This window comes from Manis javanica, chromosome 6 (assembly GCF_040802235.1).
Source record: "Manis javanica isolate MJ-LG chromosome 6, MJ_LKY, whole genome shotgun sequence".
NCBI classification, from domain to species: domain Eukaryota; kingdom Metazoa; phylum Chordata; class Mammalia; order Pholidota; family Manidae; genus Manis; species Manis javanica.
In genome coordinates this window covers 5,098,859-5,121,981 of record NC_133161.1, presented here as the reverse complement: position 1 = coordinate 5,121,981, position 23,123 = coordinate 5,098,859, and the positions used below count along the sequence as shown (strand labels likewise).

Here is a 23,123-nt window from a genome sequence, read left to right as displayed (position 1 = left end):
TCATCCCATGCTCCTGACTAGGAAGAATTAATATCATCAAAATGGCCATCCTGCCCAAAGCAATATAGAGATTTGACACAATCCCTATCAAATTACCAGCAACATTCTTCAATGAACTGGAACAAATAATTCAAAAATTCATATGGAAACACCAAAGACCCCGAATAGCCAAAGCAATCCTGAGAAAGAAGAATAAAGTAGGGGGGATCTCACTCCCCAACTTCAAGCTCTACTACAAAGCCATAGTAATCAAGACAATTTGGTACTGGCACAAGAACAGAGCCACAGACCAGTGGAACAGATCAGAGACTCCAGACATTAACCCAAACATATATGGTCAATTAATATTTGATAAAGGAGCCATGGACATACAATGGTAAAATGACAGTCTCTTCAACAGATGGTGCTGGCAAAACTGGACAGCTACATGTAGGAGAATGAAACTGGACCATTGTCTAACCCCATACACAAAAGTAAATTCAAAATGGATCAAAGACCTGAATGTAAGTCATGAAACCATAAAACTCTTAGAAAAAAACATAGGCAAAAACCTCCTAGACATAAACATGAGTGACCTCTTCTTGAACATATCTCCCCAGGCAAGGAAAACAATAGCAAAAATGAACAAGTGGGACTATATTAAGCTGAAAAGCTTCTGTACAGCAAAAGACACCATCAACAGAACAAAAAGGAACCCTACAGTATGGGAGAATATATTTGTAAATGACAGATCCGATAAAGGCTTGACGTCCAAAATATATAAAGAGCTCACACGCCTCAACAAACAAAAAACAAATAATCCAATTAAAAAATGGGCAGAGGAACTGAACAGACAGTTCTCCAAAAAAGAAATACAGATGGCCAACAGACACATGAAAAGATGCTCCACATCGCTAATTATCAGAGAAATGCAAATTAAAACTACAATGAGATATCACCTCACACCAGTAAGGATGGCTGCCATCCAAAAGACAAACAACAACAAATGTTGGCGAGGCTGTGGAGTAAGGGGAACCCTCCTACACTACTGGTGGGAATGTAAATTAGTTCAACCATTGTGGAAAGCAGTATGGAGGTTCATCAAAATGCTCAAAACAGATCTACCATTTGACCCAGGAATTCCCCTCCTAGGAATTTACCCTAAGAAGGCAGCAATCGAGTTGGAAAAAGACAGATGCACCCCTATGTTTATTGCAGTACTATTTACAATAGCCAAGAATTGGAAGCAACCTAAATGTCCATCGGTAGATGAATGGATAAAGAAGATGTGGTACATATACACAATGGAATACTACTCAGCCATAAGAAGAGGGTAAATCCTACCATTTGCAGCAACATGGATGGAGCTGGAGGGTATTATGCTCAGTGAAATAGGCCAAGCGGAGAAAGAGAAATACCAAATGATTTCACTCATCTGTGGAGTATAAGAACAAAGGAAAAACTGAAGGAACAAAACAGCAGCGGAATTACAGAACCCAAGAATGGACTAACAGGTACCAAAGAGAAAGGGACTGGGGAGGATGGGTGGGTAGGGAGGGATAAGGGTGGGGAGAAGAAAGGGGGTATTAAGATTAGCATGCATGGGGGGGAGGGAGAAAGGGGAGGGCTGTACAACACAGAGAAGACAAGTAGTGATTCTACAACATTTTGCTATGCTGATGGACAGTGACTGTAAAGTGGTTTATAGGGGGACCTGGTATAGGGGAGAGCCTAGTAAACATAATATTCTTCATGTAAGTGTAGATTAAAGATAAAAAAAAAAAGAAAAGGGGGATTACTCCTTCATAGAATAAAACTAACTGTAAATCAACGATTAATGCATGCTTTAAATATCCTTAATTTTGATCACTTAAAGGGTGTCAGATGATTGGCTATGGAGGTACACTTTTCTGATAATATTCCTTTCTCTTAAAAAAAAAAAAGCAGTTCCTGTGTGGTGACCTCCAATGAGTTCTACACAATGGTATAAAGGGCATATCAAAGTGTGGGCAAAGGGTCTGTTTGTGTTTATACAGAGGATCAAAGCCTAATTTGGCTACCCAGAAAATGAACTAAGATACGATATGAAGAAGAACTTCCAACATCAGCACTCTCTGGAAGAGTCATACCAGAAGATGATTATCAAAAAACCTCAACAAAGATCCAGGCACTGCTGCAGTCGTAGCTGCATCCATCCCACCAGTTCCTGGACTTGCCATGGGAATGAAGAAGGAGATATCTAAGCTGGTCTATGCTTTCAGTAAAACAACAAATTTGACTGGATCTATACTGTTGGAACTCAACCAAGAATTAGGAGAAGTGCAAGTTGTTGTAGCGCTCCAAAATCTTACGACTACAGACTATCTACTCTTAAAAGAACATATGGGATGTGAACAGTTCCCAGGAATGGGTTGTTTTAATTTGTCTGATTTCTCTCAGACTGTTCAAGTACAGTTGGACAATATCCATCATATCACAGACAAATTTTCACAAATGCCTAGGGTGCCTAACTGGTTTTCTTGGCTTCACTGGAGATGGCTGGTGATTATAGATCTGCTTTGGTTATGTAACTGTATTCCTATTATGTTAATGTGTGTGCACAATTTAATTAGTAGTTTAAAACCTATACATGCTTAAGTTACTCTACAAGAAGATATGTCAAAGAAATAATCAATCCTCCCATGTTTTCTTCCGTCTGCTACCTCTATAGCTTTTCTTCTTCCTTCCTAATTACAACCCTTAAATAGAATTCGTGCCTCATATCGAATTTACCAAGTATCATAATTCCTCCAAGTGGTACAGATACCTCAAGGCAAATGCTGGGCATAGAAGCCACAGGGCATAAATCTGCAAAGATGTAAAAAGCTAACCTTTTCAAACAATATGGCTTCTCTCTCACTTACCAACTTTACATCTCCCTGTATGGCCCCGGAAGATGACTGGTTAGCCAGAGACGGGTAAGATTCCTCAAGGGAGGAACAACCTAAGACAGGCACAGTCGCAGGGGGGCCATCAGGTGAGAAATTGGGGATCAACAGAGGTGAGGCTTAGAACCTCACCCCCCCTGTTTTGAGAGAAATCTTCTGCATCTGTGGATGTTTTAATGCCCTTGTCTAGCTTGGATTAACACATAGTCTACAGGCACACACCTGATCATCTAAATTTGCTCTCTTACAACACTAAACTATGTTTTCAACCTTTATCTTGCATCTACCTACTACTTCAGCATTTTATTAAAAATAAAAAAAAAATAATAAAGGGAGAAATGTGGGATCCACATATAAATCAAGTATAAAAATCAAACGAATATTCATATTTGACCTGATTGTTTATAGTTCATTATGCGTGATCAAAACTGAAAGTTTCTGTGATGACTGCCCTTGTACTGTTCGCCATGTAAGAACTTATTCACTGTGTAAGAATTTGTTCACCATGTAAGAATTTGTTCATTATGCTTCAGAAGATTGAAGACTGATGAGAATTAGGCCTGGGGTGGATTAATGATTGTGCATTGAGCCGACTCCCCTATACAGAATTTTATTGTTGTTAACAACCATTTGATCAATAAATATGAGAGATGTCCTCTCAAAAAAAAAAGATTATTCTTAGTTTCAGATATCTGCAAACAATGCAGGCAGTCCCATCTCTGGACTTTCTGATGCATTGGGCAGATACGGGCTGGCGCCCCACAGCGTACATTTCGGACTGTTTCCCTGGGCTGCTCTGCAGCCCCCTGGGAGCCCTGCTCCACTGGGATGGAACCCTGGGGTCTCGCTCAGTGGGTGTGACATGTTTCTTGCTGGTGGTGGGGATTCCTTTAAGGTGGGGGTCTTTAGGTCATAGACCAGTTATAAAACTAGTCTTGTTGACTGATTTCTGAACTGAAGAAAAATCAATACCGTACTGCACGCATACTGAATGTTTAACTCCTGAGAGCGCAAAGCACATGCCACTCAGCCTGCCGCCGTGTCTCGGCCTTGCTCCATGTGGCCCGAGCTGGGCTGTGGGCACTTACAAGGGGTGCGAGGGAGAGATGGGGCGCTGGCAGTCCCAGGACCCCTTCAGGGCGCCGCTCACTGTTAGATGTGGGACACGGAAGAGCCCGCAAGCCCCCTTTGCCCAGCCCCCTCCTCGCCCCTGTGCGCTCCAGGGCTGTGGCCTGGGAGCCAGCTCAGAGTGACTCTGGTAGGGAAAGTTTAGCCACCAGGGCTGTGTGGCATGTAACTTCCACACATATCAATGGAAAAAAGTTTGTATTTAGGTCTTTTGATTTACATACTCAAACACCACTAAGCTTTTTTTTTCTTTTTAAGAAACAAGGGTAGATGAGGTGAGAACCCAAAGAATTTCCCTATGTTTTCCAGTCAGTAGTCCTAAAAATAAAGCAGAACTGGAGATCTTAAGCTTTCTCATGGAAAACGTTATGACGAACACACCAACGAACCTTCAGTCATTCAGGCACCGTTGGGCACTGACAGGATGTGTCTAAGTAGGAATACTTCCCACACACAGTTGTCTCTACCCCAGGCAGAACAGTGAAACTTCAAAACCACAGAGAAAATGAAGAGGGTTTACAAAGTGATGCCCAAGAAGCCATGGTCTGGGGCAGGTGGTGGAGAAGCAGTGGCTGGCTGGCCGCCCCCTGCTGGACCTGGACGCTGTGGCCAAGGGCAGGAATCGGCACCATACCTGCAGGTGTGAGTATCAGGGCCTGCAGAATGTCTGACAGGGAAATGATGCCCACGATACTGTCTGCTTCATTCACGACCACCAGCCGGTGGACCTGCAACAAGAGAAAAAGCCACAGGGGTAAGTTTGCATTAAAAATTTGAAAATAGATATTCGAAAAAATCTTTCATGTACTATACAATGAATACATCCCACAAATGAGAGAAAAAAGAGTGTACTGACCACCTCGCGGTCTTTGGCTCTGATGTGATGCCATGCTCCTATGCTTGATTACTTTTAAGAAAAGTTAGCTGGCTATGTTCTGCTGTTCCCAAATTTCAAAATATCGACATATCAAAGATACAGCTCAAAACATGAGGTACAATATAGCTATAATATTCTTACGCATAAGTGCGTTAAAGTCGTATCTCAGTTTCTAATGATTCTCAGACCCTGTTCCGGATGGGAGCGACGTGCACATGAGCATTACGTTCTCCACTCTTGGACCAGCTTTTTACTGTTTCTTCTCTCCATGAAGTTCATGTAACTTCAGAGGATAAAGGAATCACAATAAAGTGAAATAGGTTCTGTTCATGGTTCACTCTCTACTAAAAAGGCTCTTATAAAGGAATGGCTCGTGTTCTGAGGTATCACCATAACAGAGCCTCCTTAAACCAGGAGAGGCACAACACCATGCCTCTCTGATGTGAAAGTTTTAGAACTGAGGCTTGAGGCAACCACGTGCCATCGGTTCACGGTGGAGGGCCTCCTCTTCAGGTGGAACAGTCGCTCTCCCTACCAGGTAGGGGACACAGGAAGGAGACGGGGCAGGGTGGGGGGAACTGTCTTTATATTTTGTCTCTAGTCATACTGTGCGGTGAGGCTTCCAACACTGTAGCTTGCTTCAAGTTAAAAAGAATCATCTTGTCATCTTATGCCAATCAATATACATTTCTTTTAAAAGTTTCTCTTAAAAAAATCTCACATTCTTTGATAATCCTGTGATATAACACAATTATTACTATAATTATAATGATGGTTTACATCTAGGATCAGAATGCTTTATATTCTATACTAGAGAGATTTCGTTAACATTCAATAACGACAAATAACTATCTTTTGAACTAATTGTCAAGGGGAAACCATCTTATCCACAGAATTCTACTACACAGAAATGACTACCAAAAATATTTTCTTCTCCTCTGTTGCTGAGTCTAAACTTAAGAATGTTACTTGTCTGAGGTGTCTAAAAGCTAGTACAATATTTGTCATATAAATACACTGGTTCATTGCTGACACCATATACCCTTCTCTTAACAAACTATGTTGAAGCTAAAAACTGGTCTTAAAACCAGTCTGTGTCCTCCAGTGAGGAATCACCTGGTGAAAAATTATTTTAATGAGGAAAAAGGTCAAGATGGATAACCTGAGCTGTTTAATTACATCTATTTATTTTCCTCAATGACCTATTCCATATTACAGTGACATTTCTACTGGTCACCAGATGAACTTAAAGGACAAGCCAATTACTTTTTTTCTGAGAGTGATGAACACTCAAACAAGAGAGCTCAGGGACACAGAGCATGCTGCCCTCTCCATGCGCCCTGTGCCACCCAGGCCTCTGGCAGCCGCAGACAGCACGGTCAGTACTGCAGCACATGGCCCTCTACACATACACACGTCTACTGGCACCATCATACTATATATGCTACTGGGCCTTTTCTCTTAGCAATACATTGTTTTTCTATATCTAATACTCTCCATAAAATGATTTTTAATCATTATAAAGCACTCTATCATATGGATGTCCACTGTCTTTATAAATTAGGATGGAATACCTTACTTATGTCTGCTTATGATCTTCACAAAGGTATGTAATTCAAAGGTCACTAATAAAAACTTAAGATGTGTTCCTAAGCCAGTTAAAACTCTTTGGAAAAGAAGTAGTGACATATGGTAGATTCAAGCAGAAAAAGGAAAGACTGGAGATTGTGGTGAAACGTGTTGTCAGCCTGGCAGCGGAGGCTGGGGGCCTGGCCGCGGGTGAGCCGGCAGTGCCACGGACCCTTCAGCACTCCGTCGCGAAGGCAGGCCTGCTGGCTTCTCCTGGAAGGGACGCTGTGTTCTGATGTCACCCACTGCCTTGCGTGTAACTTGCAGAAAGCATGTGAAGGTTTGCTTAAACAAGACTGGGGTCCTTTTGTTCTTGGACCACACTCCTGCATTTATAATAAAAAGCATCAATGCAGACTCATGAATTGACTTTGCCTAATTACAGGTTGTTCCAGAAGGAAGTGGTTGCATCCTGCACTCCTTAAGAGTGGAAAGCGGGGTAGCATTCCTACTCCTGTCTAACAAGAAAGGGATGATTTGGGGGCTGGGTATACTGAGTCAGATACAGTGTTACGCAAAGTAGATGCAAAAATCCTATAGGCAGTAAGTACAAGGAGACAGGAGTGCTGAGGTCAGGCTAGACCATCGACTTATCTCTATCAGGGGAGAGAGATACTGGACAGAAGAGAGGAAATTAACTTAAAAAAGATCAGAATTGATTGATTTATTGTTCCTTTTGTTAAACCCATGTAATGACAAGTTTTTAACTTTAAATTCAGACACTCTCCAGGAGCTCAGAGCTCTTGGCCTGCTATTTTCTCAAGTGTATCTTTTTAAACCATGGAAGTATCTCACTATTTGATTCAACTATGATACTAGGACTTAGAGATTAAACGCAGTGAACATTTATGGATGACCTACATGCCAAGTGACGTGCCAGGTTGCAGAAAAGGGACACCGGGCCATGCACCTGAACTTGAGGGCTGCCCCCTGGCCTGCCATGTGGTTCACAATTTCCGTGGCGCCATCAGGGCAGGGGGTGGTGGTGGTGGTGGGGGAACACGCCTGGCCCAGCCGCCTCACCTCAGCTCTCACTATCCTGTCCACGATGGTCTCCAGTATCTCCAGCTTACTGCACTTCACCACACCCTCGAAATACTGCGAACGGTGCTGAAGGGCCTGGGTCACTGTGATATCTAGGTTATTGTATGTTTTTTCAGCAGCAAGGTTCTGTAAAAAAGTAACAATTATATCCTTTCATCTCAGTTCACATTAATAATGACCCAAATTCAGTAAGCTTAAAGCAACCCGATTTTTAAAAAACATCAGTGTTGACCTTAATTTAGTACCACAGCTTATATGTCATTAGTCCTGTTTTTCCATCTTCTCAGTAACAGTGAAAGTGTACAAGCACACCTGAATCAAGCACCTGGCTAACTGTGACTGCACATCCTCCCGAGGAGTCCCCCTTTCTTACCCTCTACGGCTCTATACCCCGAGTGAATGAAGTCTTCTGAGAGGTAGACTAGCATTTGTGAAGGGTGTGAAGTGCTGCAGGGCTAGAAAACCCGCAGCAAGGGGCTGTTCTTCTGAGCCCCAGCCCCTACTGGGGGCTCAAAAAAAAACACACAAGGTTTTTTTGCTCAGAAGCCTGCAGGAGACCCATTAGGATCAAGTAATCACGGAGGAAGAACAGGCTAGATAAACCCGTAGATTTGAATGGTTTCTTGGGTTCTGATTAATCTTGGAGGGTTCCACTCAACAAATCCCAACTGGCGTATTTTTTGGTGTCTGTTATGTTAACAGGGTGAAACAAAAGGGCTGAGACAGCTGCAAAATAGTATTTAATGCTGGAGTCAGTATTATGGCAAAAATGGTGTATGCATTTGGGGCTATCAAAGTTTCAGGGTACCTTTCTCAGAAATACTGTAAAACTAAGGAAGTGCATTTAGTAAGATTGGGGGGAAAAGGATGGACTGGAAAGATGCAGCACCAAAATCAACCTTGTAGATTTAAAGCAGGAATTAAAAACAGGACTTTCTCTAATGCCATGTAATACAGTTGCTGTCATCTTGAGAAAGGGTGTTCCCTATCGGCAAACAATGGGAAGTATGAGACAAGGAATCCACAACTTCCTGTGTGTACTGAACACGTCTGTTGGCAGAGTGACATCTCCCACACAGAAAGATGACCATTTAAAATATGTGCACGTGTTGCAGGGATAAACCATAGCTGTGTCCTGAAAAGACCATTACAAAATTGTTTTATAATTGTTTCTTGCTGCTAAACCAATGAACATTAAAAGCACAATTATTATACGAATCTCTAGAATTCTCTGATAAGATCCTCATACCCAAAAAACTAGGAATAAATAAATTAGGGGAAAAAACAAAAACAGATTAATGAATATGTTTTAAATGCATTCTAGATGATGGATTTAATAGAATGAAAATACTTACAATTACATCAAATTTGGAATAAATATCTACAACTTTTCCTAAAAATGAAAATATATGTTAGAAAGATGTCTTAGAAACAAAAAGGAACATTTAAAATCAATCTTAACTAAGCAGTCACTAGGAGTTAAATACTGCTTAATAAAATTAGCTTGTCTATTTTTAATATGGACATGAGATCACACTGTAACGGAAAACGTGAAGGTAAACCAGTTGAACGTTGTTATCACCCCGAGTGCTGCTTAGTGCCGAGCTTATTCACTGTTATCTGAATTTTCCTCTCCCCCACTTATCTGATAGGCTAGGCTGTTTCTGCTCAGCCGCATGGCCGCACCCACAGACCTGACTCGTCCACAACAGGCAAGGCTGACACGCGTCTTTCTACAAAGACATTCAGGGCTTTGATGATGGGCGTGTCCGGGTGAATGAAGGCGATATTGTGGTACGTCCCGATGCCAAGGGCAGCCAGGTTCTGCTTCATGAAGGCAGGCTTTGGCATATCAGACATCTAAACGGGGAGAGAAATACCAATGCTCTAGAGCCAAGACAGACCTTTTTAATGTTCACATGTCCACAGTTGAATGAAAAACTATGTACAACGAATGAGTCTCCTCTAACATTCTACTTAGAAGGTGGAATTAATATGAAAATATTACATATAAGAATTGTATCTTTTCTTCAAACCAGCTTATATGCCTGTGCTTAGTGAAATACACAAAGCGGTAACGTAACATTTTCCCCATTACCCGCTGAGAAAGTGGACAGAAGGCAACAACAGGTCTGTTTGCATAGTAAGACCTGTGAGCCACCAAGAATCCTTTATTCTTGATTATTCACATTAAGTTCCTGGGCCTGCGGTCATCCCTAAATAGTACCAAGAACCCACACATTTGCAAACTCTAAGCGTTTCGAGGTGCCTGTCTGAGCTGCTGCTAGGCTAGTCCTCACACCATCCCACCTCACACCCCGCACCCTCCTTTGGGGGGCTCCAATTGTTTCTACTGGGAACAAAGAACAAGCCAACTGAACAGAATCACAAGAACCTTTAAAAGTTCACTTTTCTTTTCACAGGCTGTTTTAAAGGAGGAGGGAGAAGCCAGAGAAGTCTAGGATGGTGTTTGACTAAAACAAAGTAAGGTCTACGGTTTCAAAGATCCACCTTTTATAAAGGGTATAGTCGATTCCATCCTCCTGGTGTACCTTATAATTATCAGGAAAAGATGAACAATTAGAAGAAACAAAATGTTCAAGTCAAAGAGTTCATCAATATTCAAATCATGAGAATCCTAGAAATTTAGAGAAAAAAAAGAAAGACCTATTAGGTCATCTAGGCCACCCTGACGCAGGATAAGCCCTGCTCCGCACTGTCCGCTTAGGCTGGCTGCCAAACTTCTCCAGGGTAATGCTGCTTCCTTTCGGAAAATGATCTCAACTCAGTACAAGTCAGGTTCTGAAATTTATTTAAAGTTCTGTATTTTTATCTGAAAACCTCTAGCTGAATATTCTAATAGCATGATTCTAATTACCATATTGGCCCAAATATAAGGCAGAGGCACCCTCTTCTACTTCTTACAGAAGAGAAAGATCCCAAAGGCTTGTCTCAAACTGTTCCTGCTCCCCTGTGGCAGTGCAGCCATGAAAATGGGCCAGGACCGTAACAGCTGGGACACTGGGGCATGTTTCACCCCGAGCCAGGTGCCTCTACACAGAACCACAGTGTGGCCTGGGGGGGCGGGAGAGCCTTAGAGGCTGAGAGGCTGCAGGGGCAGGTGCCACGCTGCCGCCAGCGGTAACGTGGCAAAGGCTGTCAGCCTTGCTGAGATTCATCACCCACCGAAGGGGACTGATAAAAAGACCTACCTGAGAGGGTGCAGGAGGACTGTTGTGTCACCTGAGGCACTCACGACAGTGCCCGACACATCCTAAGTGCTTAGCAGGGTTGAGCTCTCACGGCTGAGATTTAAGGTGACTAGCAGGTAGGTGAGCTAAGCCTGGCACGGCCTGAACCCGCCACCCACCCTGGGCCCTGTTAAGTTGCACTGCTGAGGTGACTAAGTGCCTGCAGGACAGATGCCAAGTCTGACCCCAACATCACTGAGGCTTCAGTCTCCCTCCCTGCACTGCCACTTTACCAAACTTCATGCTTTCTCGTAAATTCCTATTCTCCTTCCTACCTTTTCTTGGCATTTATTTAACCATGAAGAGTGTTACATTTACATGTAAACTACTTGAAGATAGGCTTGGTTTGATGGACAAGGCACTTCCCTCATCACTGACCCCTCTGTGCTTCTGTCCAGTCAGCGGGGCAGCACCCCTGGGCCAGCAGCCTGGCTCCTGGCTTCCCCTAAAGGCTATCGTGTTCCCTTACCTGAAGCTGTAGGGAAGGAAGAGGGAAACCTAAGTTGATGTACATTTTTTTCTTAAAAAAAAAAAAAGGGCTTTCCAAATCATCTCGTGACCTACGAATGAGGCCTCCTACTGGTCCTGGCTGACCAGTTACTCAGTCTCAGATCCCTGACTGCAACTGAAAGCACCACACTCTTGAAAATGCTCTGGTCCTTCTGAGCCTCTCTCGGTACTGCTGACAAGCAGGTTCTAAGCTTGGAATGATGATGAAGCCGTCTCATTTCACACGCAGTGGAGAAAACCTAAGGAAAACACAGCCCTAATTTGGACCAACATGGTATCCTCTCGCCACAGTTGATTTGCTTTGGGTTTTTCTATTACTGCTGCTAGTGATACAATCCTGGGCACAGTATTTTTTGAATAGGTTTCCAAAACTGATACCAGTGAAGCACCGTAAGGCAACTTGCTATAAATGTTGGCTCAATTTATCTTTGTATAGCAGTTCTGTTAACTAGACTGACTTGCAAACTATTTTATTGCCCTCATGATTTAGGTGGTAAAATATTCTCATTTAAATAGAGAATTCCAGTTTTTCAGTTATTTTGATACTTGCACTGACAGGTGATTGCTTTTTAATTGGAACCAACTTTGAGAATGTACAATCCAAGTAGTAGTAAGCTGAGAAACTGAAGTTTAGAAATGGAGACCTCAAAGCTAACAATTTCTTCTACTGAGGGAAACAGGAGCCAATTTACTTGAAGTAAATATTTCTTTAAAAACACTAAAAACTACTTACAAAAAGCTGGAGGAACTTGAGGATTCTTTTGTGGGTAAGTATATAAAGTGCATTCCCACTGATAGGGTCAATAACTGGCAATCTGTGGATTTTATTTTTGATCAACGAGTATACAGCATCGAAGAGGCTGCGGGAAAAGCCATTAAAGTTGTTAGGAGGCTTTAGAGAAAAATTAGAAAGCTTTGGACCACCCCTGCTTTAAAAGCATTTTCAGTGTTTTTGTATTACAATAAGAAAAAGGTTGATCGACTTAAAACAGTTTTTTTTTTTGGAAAAGTTTTAAATTGGAGATCTCAGCAAATTTTTTGATTTTTCACAATCTCTGTTAATCTCAAATACAAGTGTGAGCTACAAATCTCTAAGAGCAGTTTTTAAATAATGCATTCAATGCTTTAGAGAAATGACAAGCTGAACCCTTGGAAAGCTAAGAAACAATACCACCAACAGTGGGGAACTGTGGTGTGGCCCCCGGGCTGGCGGCTCGGACTCCGTGCAGCTCCCTGGCCGCTCCGTTGCTCAGCCCCCCTCTGGGCCGCTCTGGCCTCCTGTGACTGCCAAAAAGAAGGCATGAGGGGGCGGTGTATCTGTTTTTTGGGGACTTGGAAATAATATAACAGACCGCAATATTCCGCTTTTTCTTGCTGGTGCTCTAAGGCTTTAAGAATGCTTTCTTACAACATGGAAACGTGTCAGAGCCATCCCAGCAGGCTTAGATCAAAGCGCAGCTCATTCTTCTGCCCACCTCGGACCAAAGTCTCATGGAGACTCATCTTTCAACATTGTGTGTCAGAACCTCTGGGGGAGTTGTGTTAATACACATTTCTGGGCACTGTCCACCCCCAGACTGACTGCATAGGTCAGGGGCAGAGCCTAGGAATCTGCCATTTTCACAAGCTCCCGAAGATGCTTTCTGCTGCAGGTGATCTGGATTCTAAAACTGCTTAGTCTGACCTTCTTCAAAGTCTATTACCAGTCCTTTGGACCAACAGTGGCTATGTTTTGTATTGTCTCTAAATTTAATAATTTGGAATTAAGGAGGTTAGCCCCTATCTAGATAAAAAAAAAATCCATCATCAATCTATCAGTCATGGTAACCAAACTGATGAATCTGAATGGATGTTTTCAAAGGAAGAAACTTTACAAGTTTACCTTGCATCTGGAGATATATTCACTAAAGGCTTAAATGTTTCTTGTAAATAAAGCTCTGCATTTATAGAAAGAAAATAATGTAATTAGTAACACATCTGTTGTTTGCAATTATCACATAAATTAAAATAACCTTCAATTTATAGACAACAATTAGAAGGATTAAAAACACAAATCAAATTAATTTACTGAAAACTATTATGTCGATTACAGTTACGGGCTATTTTAACAACTTACAAATTGTTTTCAGGATGTTGCCTTTGTGGAGAACGTAAACATTTAAAAACAGTATTACAACAGATGTAAAAATCTGAAGTCAAGAAATCTGATAGAAGAGCAATACCAGCAGAGGCCACTAGCATGCTACCAAGTCACTATCACCCTCAAGACATGAAGCATTTAGGAAACCCTTTTGAACTGATTTTCGTAAGTTAAAAGATAAAACAAATGTTATAACAAATTCTGTATTACAAATGTTCTGAAGTTTTATTGTACCAAATGAATGCTCATAATCTGCACCTTGGGGATCCTTGCAGTATGCAGACATTATCTCTGTAAAGATCAACTGTACTTAATTTGCTTTACTGAAGTTTCTATACAGAAGGCATTCAAGAATACCTCAACATTATCATCACTACCAAACGTGATGGAATGTCAAAACGTAAATACACTTAAGCCTTGATCTAACATTAGTTACGCAGCAGAATTTGGTAACAAGTGTCTTGTCTTGGGGTTGTTATATTTTCACTTACAATAGTGCTGAGATATGGATCCCATGCTGGCCTTGTTTAGTTGGACTTGACAAAGCCATCACAAATCCAGTACTACTCAGTGAACTTCTAGGGCACACGGAATTACGAGCCCTTTGCTCTTTACAGAGAATTCTAACGGATGCTCAGATACTGCATCCAGTTACAAAGGTTGCTTATCATTCTGAGACAGGGACCATGGATGTAGTCAGAGAAGGGTGAGGGCCTCTGGAGGGGGCAGGGCGGGATATTTGCAGTCAGAGCAATGTAACTACACGCAAGGAAATCCCCCTGCTAAAACTCTATGTTAAACATTGAGCTCTAGAATCATCATTCTCCAGTGAAATCAGTTAATGTTCCCCAGATAAAGAAGAGTAGCACACGTTTTATTATGCTAAACATTTGTAACCATGTGGAAGATTCACTTTAGCATGCTAAAAGGCCCAGGCCTATGTGCTGTCTTTCCTCCTTCAGACTTGACTAGGTGATTCTGCAAACTGGGCAACTAACTTAGCATGCAGACCCAGCTGTAGACGGCATAGTAAAAGGCAGGAAGAATCCCATCTTGAAGATAAGACTGCATTTTAACACCCAGGAAGTTCAAGAGGCAAGATTCTTTAGCAAGTAGACAATACCTCGGCCCACCTTGGGAGCTGAGCAAGCGGCCTTTTGATATGCTCCCGGACCCAGGTGCCAGGACGTCCCGGAGAGAAACCAAGGCAGGAAATTCCTTATGTTAAGTTAATTTTTAATATTCAGGGCCCACTTAAAAAGTCTACACCCCTAAACTCTTTTTCACGTTCTCGAAAAATCCTCAACTGCCTATAAAACCCCTAGCCAACGCACCAACACGGACTCTCTTGTCCCCTCCTGCCGTGAGCCGGGAGCTCTGTCCCTTCACTGTATCTCTAAATAAAAGCCTGCCCCTCGCTCTCCTACCTTGACTGTTTGTGAAGCTCGTTCTTCGGCTCCGCAAACAAGAACCCTGGCATCAATTCCAAGCAAATTGTGGGAAGTACAAAGCTAAATTACAATTTTAAATCCAAAATTTTTCTTTAACTGGTCCCTCCACTTCTCTCCAGGCCTTTCCCTGAGCACCCTAAGGGCTTCACCTTCAGCCACTGCCACCCCAGGCTTGTATTTATATTCCTATTGACGTGTCCTTAGCACCTCTACACCTATTCAGCCCATGGACCTCTTAGGAAAGAGCAAGTTCACAACTGTGACATTATGATTAAAAAGAGGGCTCCATTTCAGAAGAGTATTGTGAACTTCAACTTACAAACAAAAGAAAGCAAAGTTGCGAGTTATTTTCATGTTATTTGACCAAATCATCTAGTTTAAGGCCCACTTGTTCTATGTTTCTCCATATTTTGTAAAGAAATAACTACTAAATTTAAATAAGAACAGATCCTTGCTTTTGTTAATCTTAAACATTCCTTTGGTGTGTTTTCTATACAAAGGCAAATTTTGGAGGGTACTTAGTAGGGAATGGTGGCCCCATGGAGGGGGGTGAGCTTTACTCTTCTTTATATTTGCAGACTTGTGATTGTTTCTCTATCATGTCTAAAAACAAACAGAATGGATGTTTATCCATGGTATACTATCAAAAATTAGAAGTAAATGTTTTAATTAATGTAGTTTATTAATCAGAAAGAAAAGAATCTGTAAAATTAAAACATATTTTACATGCCTGAACACTTTTTTCCTGATAGTAAGAGATTTTTAACTTCCAATAGTGCTTACCCCTCCATGTTTCAATCTTATGTTCCTCTAATTCATAAATCTGTACCTGCAAATAAGAAAAACTCTTATTTACAAATGGTAACATACACATCATAAGAAAACGAGTAATTATTTCATAACTGTTGAGTTCCATGGTCAGCAGAAGGAAAAAAACAATTCAGAAAAATTGAAAATATAAATTAGAAACATAAAATGTTCTACATTTCTTTGAAGATAAATGTTTTATAAATTTAAAACATAGTAAAACCAGAATACATTTCCATCAATTTAATTTGAAAATTTCTGAGACACTTGCATTTTAAAACATACTCAGACATACATGAGCATATCTCAGAGATACTGTGGGTAGGGCTGCGGATCACCACAATGAAGTGAGTATCATGATAAAGTGAGTCAAATGACCTTTTTGGTTTCCCAGGACATGTAATGAAAGGAAAGGAGCGACACACAGCAGCAATTCACCGGAGAGTTCCGCTTTATTAGGGAAAGGTGATGGATTATATAGGAAGGGGCATGAATTGATTGAGGTGTCACTTCTACGGGGCTGGTGGCTGGTGGCTCGGTGCTGGGATTGGGAGGGGGGCGAGAGGTGATTGGGCTTCAGGTGGCGCCGGCGGGAACCTAGGACCCCGAAGAGAAGCCGGAAGTTTGCCATCTTACTGGTGGGGACCCTTCATTCCCCCCTTTCTCCTCTATGGGTTTGTGGACGTTGCTTTCTCTCTGGCTGCTTCCTGCTGAACAGGGGCGGAGAAGGGAGTGAGGGCTTGAGGATTGGGAGGAAAGGGTTGATAGGACTCCCCACAGTAAGGACGAGTAGGTGTGGACTTCTTCAGGTTTGGAAATCAATGAAGGTTCCCTGTAACCATAGGTTGAGGACCTGTTGATTCCAATGGTGCCAAGAGGATATGGGTGTCAGGAGCCAGGCGTCTGCGGCCATTGTTTCCAGGAACAGTTTCCAGTGGAGAGAGGGGTCCATCTCAGCGTGTGGTGAGGAGGTCACCTGAGGGTGAGGGATCTTCTGTGGCCAGAAGCTGGTAGTTCCTGAGTAAAAGCTGGTTGAAAGCTTGATTAGAGATTTTTCCGACTTGGGATTTGATGAACTTTATTATACAGGGTAAGAAGAGACAGGCGAGAAGAATGATTATTATGGGGCCTGCAATGGGCCAGAGCCAGGTAAGGAGGGGGTTTGTTAGTATTGAAGAGAATGGGTTGGAATTGGAAGCAGAGTGGAGGCTGGAGGCAAGCGGTGAGTTTGGTAATGTCAGTTTCTACAATGCCGGACTCGTTGGTGTAATAGCAGCACTCTTCTCAGAGGAAGACGCAGGTGCCGCCCTTCTCGGCTGTAAGCAGATCTAGGGCCCGCCGGTTTTGAAGGGTGACTTTAGCTAGCGAAGTGACCTGTCTTTGGAGAGAGGCTAGAGAATCGGCAGTGGATGTCAGGGCTCCCTCAAGTTTGGCGTTGACATCTCTAACTGCCCATAGAGAGTGACCCAAGGCTTCTCCTGAAAACCCTGCCCCAATGGCTGAGGTGATCAAAGAGCTACTGACCATGATGGGAAGGAAAGCAGCTCTTTTTGTGCACGAGGGCAAGGGAGGTTGGAGCTCAAGGAATTCTGCCATGCTGTAAAGTGTTAACTGTGGGATTAGGGTGACGAGAATGCAGGGTGTATCGGAGTTGAGAGGCAGTGAGTTGAAAAGACTGCCATTACACTAAAAGAAGTGAACCGGTTGCATAAAAGTCTTAGAGCCGGAGGTAGGGGTGTAGATAGAGAGGCAGTGAAGTGCGCTGGAGGGGGGTGGAGTCGGGCCTACACAGTGGTGGATGGTGAGATTATCTGCGTATTCTGGTTCTCATAGGAGTATGTCTGTCAGGGGGCAGAGAGTTTGTCTTTCTGCATGGAAGGAGTAGTTGGAAATATTAAGGGGCACGGCGGCCAGCAGTGGGCGCTGTAGTGATGCGCACAAGAAACAATTGGCGGTGTTAAAGGTGTGGTTGAGAAAGATGGTGGTGTCCTGAATGAGCTGTAATGAAGAGTAGGAGAAATGGGGAGAGGGGCGGGGATAAGAAGATGAAGAGGCGCCGTCAAGAGTTTGGACAATGACTTTTTCAGAATGTCTGCTATCTGAAGCAACTTGAGAGATCTGGGAATGAGAGGGAACATACTTTTGAGAGATATGAAGGGTACCGTGGGGGGTCGAGGACCCACCCCCCATAGTAAACTGAGGCTGTGACTCTGGCAGCTCATCAAGAGTCCCAGGGATCTGGGATTGATAAGGAGAATGAGCCGTTGGGATATTTCATGAAACGGTTGGAGGAGTAATACTGTGGGTACCGGGAGTTACCCATGTAGTGAATGGCGCAAGACCAGTAGGGACATCCCCCGTAGGTGTCTGGCCATCGCCTGCAATAGGCTTGTTTTTGGTCACAGAGGAAGCAGAGGTGGGGAGAATAAGGGGAGCTGCTAGTGAACACTTCGGTGGAGGGAGGAAAGTGGAGGTATAAAGGCTCAGAGCAGCTTTTCAGAGGGCAGTCTGGTGTGGCAATGAGGGCAGTAACTTTTGTTTGATGCTGTGTGTAAGTCTGTCTGACTTTGAGTCACTATACAAAGGAGGCTGGGGTGGCGGGGAAGACAATAAGAATGAGGAAAAAAGCAACAGAGCAGTAAAGGAGGAAAAAGTCATGATTCAGGTATGGATGGCAAAGGGGGTGAATGGGATTTTGGAGGAAAGAGGACAGTAAGGTCAGGAGTCTGGAGGGAGGGAGAGTCTGTAAACTTTTGTAGGTTAAGAGATTTTTTAGGTGATGTGGGGACAGAATGGTAAGGGGCGCCCTGAATGTCAGTTTATGAGATTCTTTCTGCAAGAGCTGTCTAGCGGCTAATGCTCGTAGGCAGGGGGCCCATCCCAGACTGTGGGGTCTAGTTGCTTGGAGAGATAAGCTACTGGGGCAAAGGATGGGCCATAATATTGGCCTAGGACTCTTAGAGCTTGACTGGACCTCTCATGGATGTATAATGAGAAGGGCTTCGACAAATCAGGAAGATGGAGAGCTGGGGCTTCCACAAGGGCTTGACGGAGCTTAATGAAGGAGTGTCGGGGTGAGGAGGATAATGGTTCTTTAGGGGGGCTCTTGCTGAGGTCGTATAGGGGTCTTGCCAACAGGGAGCAGGGAGAAGTTAGGGATCTATGCTCTAAAATATCTAGCTAGGCTTAGAAAGGAAAGGATTTCTGTCTTGGTTTTGGGAATGGGCAGGTCAGAGAGGAGCTATTTTCTGTCTAAGGTAATGGACTTTCTTTGTTGAGACAGAAGGAATCCGAGGTAAGTGACAGAAGGGGAAGAGATTTGAGCTTTGACGGGGGATACTCGGTAACTTCTGGACGCTAGAAGGTTAAGTAGGGAGGCACTGTCAAGTTGAGACTGTTCTCACGAGAGACTGCAGAGTAGAAGATCGTCCATATATTATAATAAGGTGGACTTGGAGTGATCATGATGAAACTGTTTGAGGTCCTGAGCTAGGACCTGTCTAAAAATATGGGGACTATCTCGGAAGCTCTGTGGCAAAACTGTCCAAGTGAGTTGTTCAGAATGTCTTGTGTATGGGTCCGTCCAGGTGAAGATGAAAAAATCTTGGGAGTAGGGGCTTAGAGGGATAGAAAAATGGGTCCTTGAGATCTAGGACTGAAGTGGGAAGCCGAGGCAGGGATCTGCGATAAAAGGCTGTATGGATTTGGAACTAAGGGATGGATAGGGACAACAGCTATGTTGATGAGGCGAAGGTCTTGGACAAGGCGGAAAGATCCGTTGTTTTTTTTCACAGATAATATGGGGGTATTAAATGGGGAGTGAGTGGGTCTGAGGTAATTTTTGTTTAAGAGATCTTGAATGATGGGTTGGAGGCCTATGAGGGCTGAACTGGTTAGGGGGTATTGGGCCTGACAGATATACTTAGAGGGGTCATGTAATTTGATAGAGGCAGGGGGACATAGGGCCACGGAGGGGCTTGTAATGTCCTAAACATGGGGATTTACAGGGTGTATGAGGGCAGAACCGGAGCTTTCATTGGGTAGAGGGGGGTCGTCGGCTATGAGGGCCATCAGAAAGGGAGTACTGGGGGGAGTACTGGGGGCTGTGGGAGTGGATATAGTTATGGAAACGTGGAGGAGGGAAAGGATGTCCCATCTTAGTAAAGGGATGGGACACTGGGGCATAACCAGGAAGGAGTGGGAGAAAGGTATGGGATTGTCTTGGATTGTGCATAAAGGGGGGGGGGTTTTAAATGGAAAATCTGTTTACCTCCTACCCCGACTATAGGAGTAATGGCTGGCGTGGTAGGGCCCCGGTATTCTCACAAGACTGAGAAGGTGGCTCCTGTATCTAAGAGGAAGGAGATGGGGCGACCGTCTACTGTTAAAGTAACCCTGGGCTCCTGTTTGGTGATGGAAATGGTCGGGCGAGAAGCCCCCGGGCCCCATCAATCTTCTTCTGCCAGCCCCACTACGGCAGGTTTAGGATGGGGGTTGTTCGTCCAGCCTCCCCTTCGGGTGGTTGGGCAATCAGACCCCCAGTGGCCCTTTTTGTGGCATCTGGGGCATGGGGTGGTAGGAGATCTGGGGGAGGGGCACGCCCTTGACCAATGTCCCTCTTTTCCACACTTGAAACAAGCTCCTGGGGGGGCTTGTTTGTAGAGGGGCGCCCAGGTTGTGGTTTTATCAGCTGGGCCAACATTTGGAAATTGGCCTGATCAGCCTTTTGTTTACGGCGTTCTTTCTCCTCCTCCTGGTTGTGGAAGACTTTAAAGGCCACTGTTAGGATCTCAGTCTGTGGGGTAATGGGGCCCTGTTCTAACTTTTTGAGTTTAGCTTTAATGTCGGGGTAGCTTTGAGCTAGGAAGTATGTCATAAGGACATGTCTTCCTTCAGGTGTTTCTGGGTCCAGGCTGGTATGCTGTAATAGGGCTTGAGTGAGTCTGTCTAAGAACTCAGAGGGGGTTTCATCTCTCTTTTGAATTATGTCTTGGAGTTTTTGAAAATCGACTACTTTATGAGCTGCCTTTTTCAGACCTGCTATTAAGCAGGAGGCAAAAATATCTTGAGAGCGGAGACTTACGGCGGTGTTATAATTCCAGTGTGGGTCTTGTTCGGGGACAGCAGTGGGGCCAGGGGGATAGGTGGGGTCAGTCCTGTGGGTTTCGGTCGCGTGCGTTTGGGCGAAGTCCCAAACTCGTCTACGCTCTTCAGGGAGGAGAGTATTGGCCAGGAGCATGAAAATGTCATGATGCGTGAGGCTGTAAGACTGGAGGCTGTAAAACTCCCTGATGTATGTCGTGGGATCAGTGGAAAAGGAACCTAGGCATTTCTCTAGTTAGGCTAAATCTCCTAAATTCCTTTGGATCCTTCTACCTCCAGGAGGGGGCGATAATTTTGGCAGGCTTTCGGGACCAAGTCTGAGGGGGACTGAAGGGTTCTGGCTCAGTCTGTGGGGGAGTGACGTGGTCTAGCTGCGCCTATTCAAGCAGGTCCTGAAGTGCAGAAGGGGGACAAAGAAAATAAAGAAAGATAGAATCGGACCCACATGTCGCCAGCTAGCAGCTCAGCTGCTTACTTCTGCCACTCTAGTTGGGCTTGAACTCATGACTCTGAATTAAGAGTCCCATGCTCTACTAACTGAGCTACAGCAGGGCTCTAGTTAATTGCTTATGGAATGCGTAAACAGAATGTTCTTTGTTCTCCATTCCTGCCACATCCGCAAGTGGGGGAAGGGCATATTTAGAAGCAGGGGCGGTGTTTCTACACATCTTCAAGGTCTCCCTATTTTCAGAGTGAGGAGTCTTGGCAAGATATGTTTTTGTGGACAGATAACTTCTAAGGACTGCACGGGTTGTTCTCTAGCTGTGCTTTCCCATGCTGCGTTCAGACATGGGGGAAGGTGCTTTCCCATTCTCCCTACAAACATGTGAGAAGACAAAGGCGGTCCCCAACAGGGGAGAAACAGGTGATGAGGGCAAAGACAGAGGAGGACCCTGGGACCTAGTTAAAAGGGGGCTGAAAGGCTCAGGCTTAATCTGTGGGGCACGAAGGCAGAGGAGGTGAGATGGGGGAGAAGATGGTGGGGAATGAAGGGAGAAAGGCTGTTGTAGGAGAAGAAGGGGAAGGGAGTGAACGGGAGGCTTCTGCAGGGGCGGCGGCTTGCAGGCTAGGAGAACTTGGGGGGGGGAGGAGGAAAGCTTCGGAATCTCCTTCCATTTTTTCAGGCGCTGGCAGTGGTTAAAAAGATCGCGAGTGATGCTGGGATCAAGAGTTCCCCCTGCGGGCCATTGGTTGTCATTGTCTAGGGGGTATGTCGGCCAATCTTGGGAGCAATATTTATGGAGAAGTTTTGGTTTTATATCAGGCATCAGGGAGAGGGTAGCCAGATGCTTAAGCAGGCATTCAAGAGGTGAACTTTCAGGGAGGGATGAGGAGGCTCCCATGGCTAAAGGACAGAGAAAGAGACAAACAGGGGAAGACGAACAGAGATCCTCGGACTGGAAGCAGACCGCAAGGAGACAAAGGGCATCCCCGATGATCCTTGGTGGTCTGCGGAAACTCGTATACGAGTCGGAATTTCTTAGGAAGTGTGGGTCGTCACCCAGAGTTCCCTAAGAAGGCAGAGTGCCGGAGTCACGAGGTACCTAGCGCTAGGCGTTTTCGGCAGACGGAGCAGAAGGAGGAGGGGGGGAAAAGGGAGCGTTCTCATCCACAAAGGAGTCACCTCGTTTATGGCTGTTGGAGGGGGGTGCCTGAGAGTCGGCCGCAGCCGTGAAGGCCTGAGGCGGGGATTTATGACTGTTGGAGGAGGGGCCTGAGGGTCCGCCGCAGCCGTGAAGGCCTGAGGCGGGGAGCGTTCCCTCCTCATCCCCGAGCGTCAGGGCCTTGCTGATCACGGTCAATGGCACTGCGATAGCTCGGGGAAGAGTGGCCCACTCCGGGGGGAAAACTTACCTAAAGGCCAGAGAGGAGTGGTGAGTGTGATGAGCCAGCGCCAGAAAAAGAGGACGAGGGCAGCTGCTGCTGGTGTCGGGGGGAAGACGGGGCCCAGTTGGGGTGTCCCGTCTCCCGGGTTTCGGCACCAATGAAAGGAAAGGAGCGACACATAGCAGCAATTCACCGGAGAGTTCCGCTTTATTAGGGAAAGGTGCTGGATTATATAGGAAGGGGCATGAATTGATTGAGGTGTCACTTCTATGGGGCTGGTGGCTGTTGGCTAGGTGCTGGGATTGGGAGGGGGGCGAGAGGTGATTGGGCTTCAGGTGGCGCCGGCGGGAACTGAGGACCCCGAAGAGAAGCCGGAAGTTTGCCATCTTACTGGTGGGGACCCTTCATATAAAAGCTATGTTTACATCTAATGCAGCTGGCTAAGTATAC

The 23,123-nt window shown here is 44.6% G+C and overlaps 1 protein-coding gene across 9 annotated transcripts in view; it reads right to left on the bottom strand.

The window, feature by feature from the left end:
* The window catches only part of PRKAG2 (protein kinase AMP-activated non-catalytic subunit gamma 2), a 272,371-nt gene that overhangs the window by 4,106 nt on the left and 245,142 nt on the right, over positions 1-23,123 (bottom strand). For 6 of the 9 annotated variants that reach the window (XM_073238187.1, XM_073238188.1, XM_073238189.1 and 3 more), the window contains 7 exons: positions 15,720-15,765; positions 13,228-13,282; positions 12,079-12,205; positions 9,279-9,444; positions 8,940-8,977; positions 7,564-7,710; positions 4,669-4,762 (listed from right to left, as the gene is read on the bottom strand). In XM_073238187.1, coding sequence (XP_073094288.1) covers positions 4,669-4,762; positions 7,564-7,710; positions 8,940-8,977; positions 9,279-9,444; positions 12,079-12,205; positions 13,228-13,282; positions 15,720-15,765 — 673 coding nt within the window. The remainder of the gene's footprint in view (positions 1-4,668; positions 4,763-7,563; positions 7,711-8,939; positions 8,978-9,278; positions 9,445-12,078; positions 12,206-13,227; positions 13,283-15,719; positions 15,766-23,123) is intronic. The other 3 variants (XM_073238191.1, XM_073238193.1, XM_073238190.1) reach the window with 1 other exon arrangement.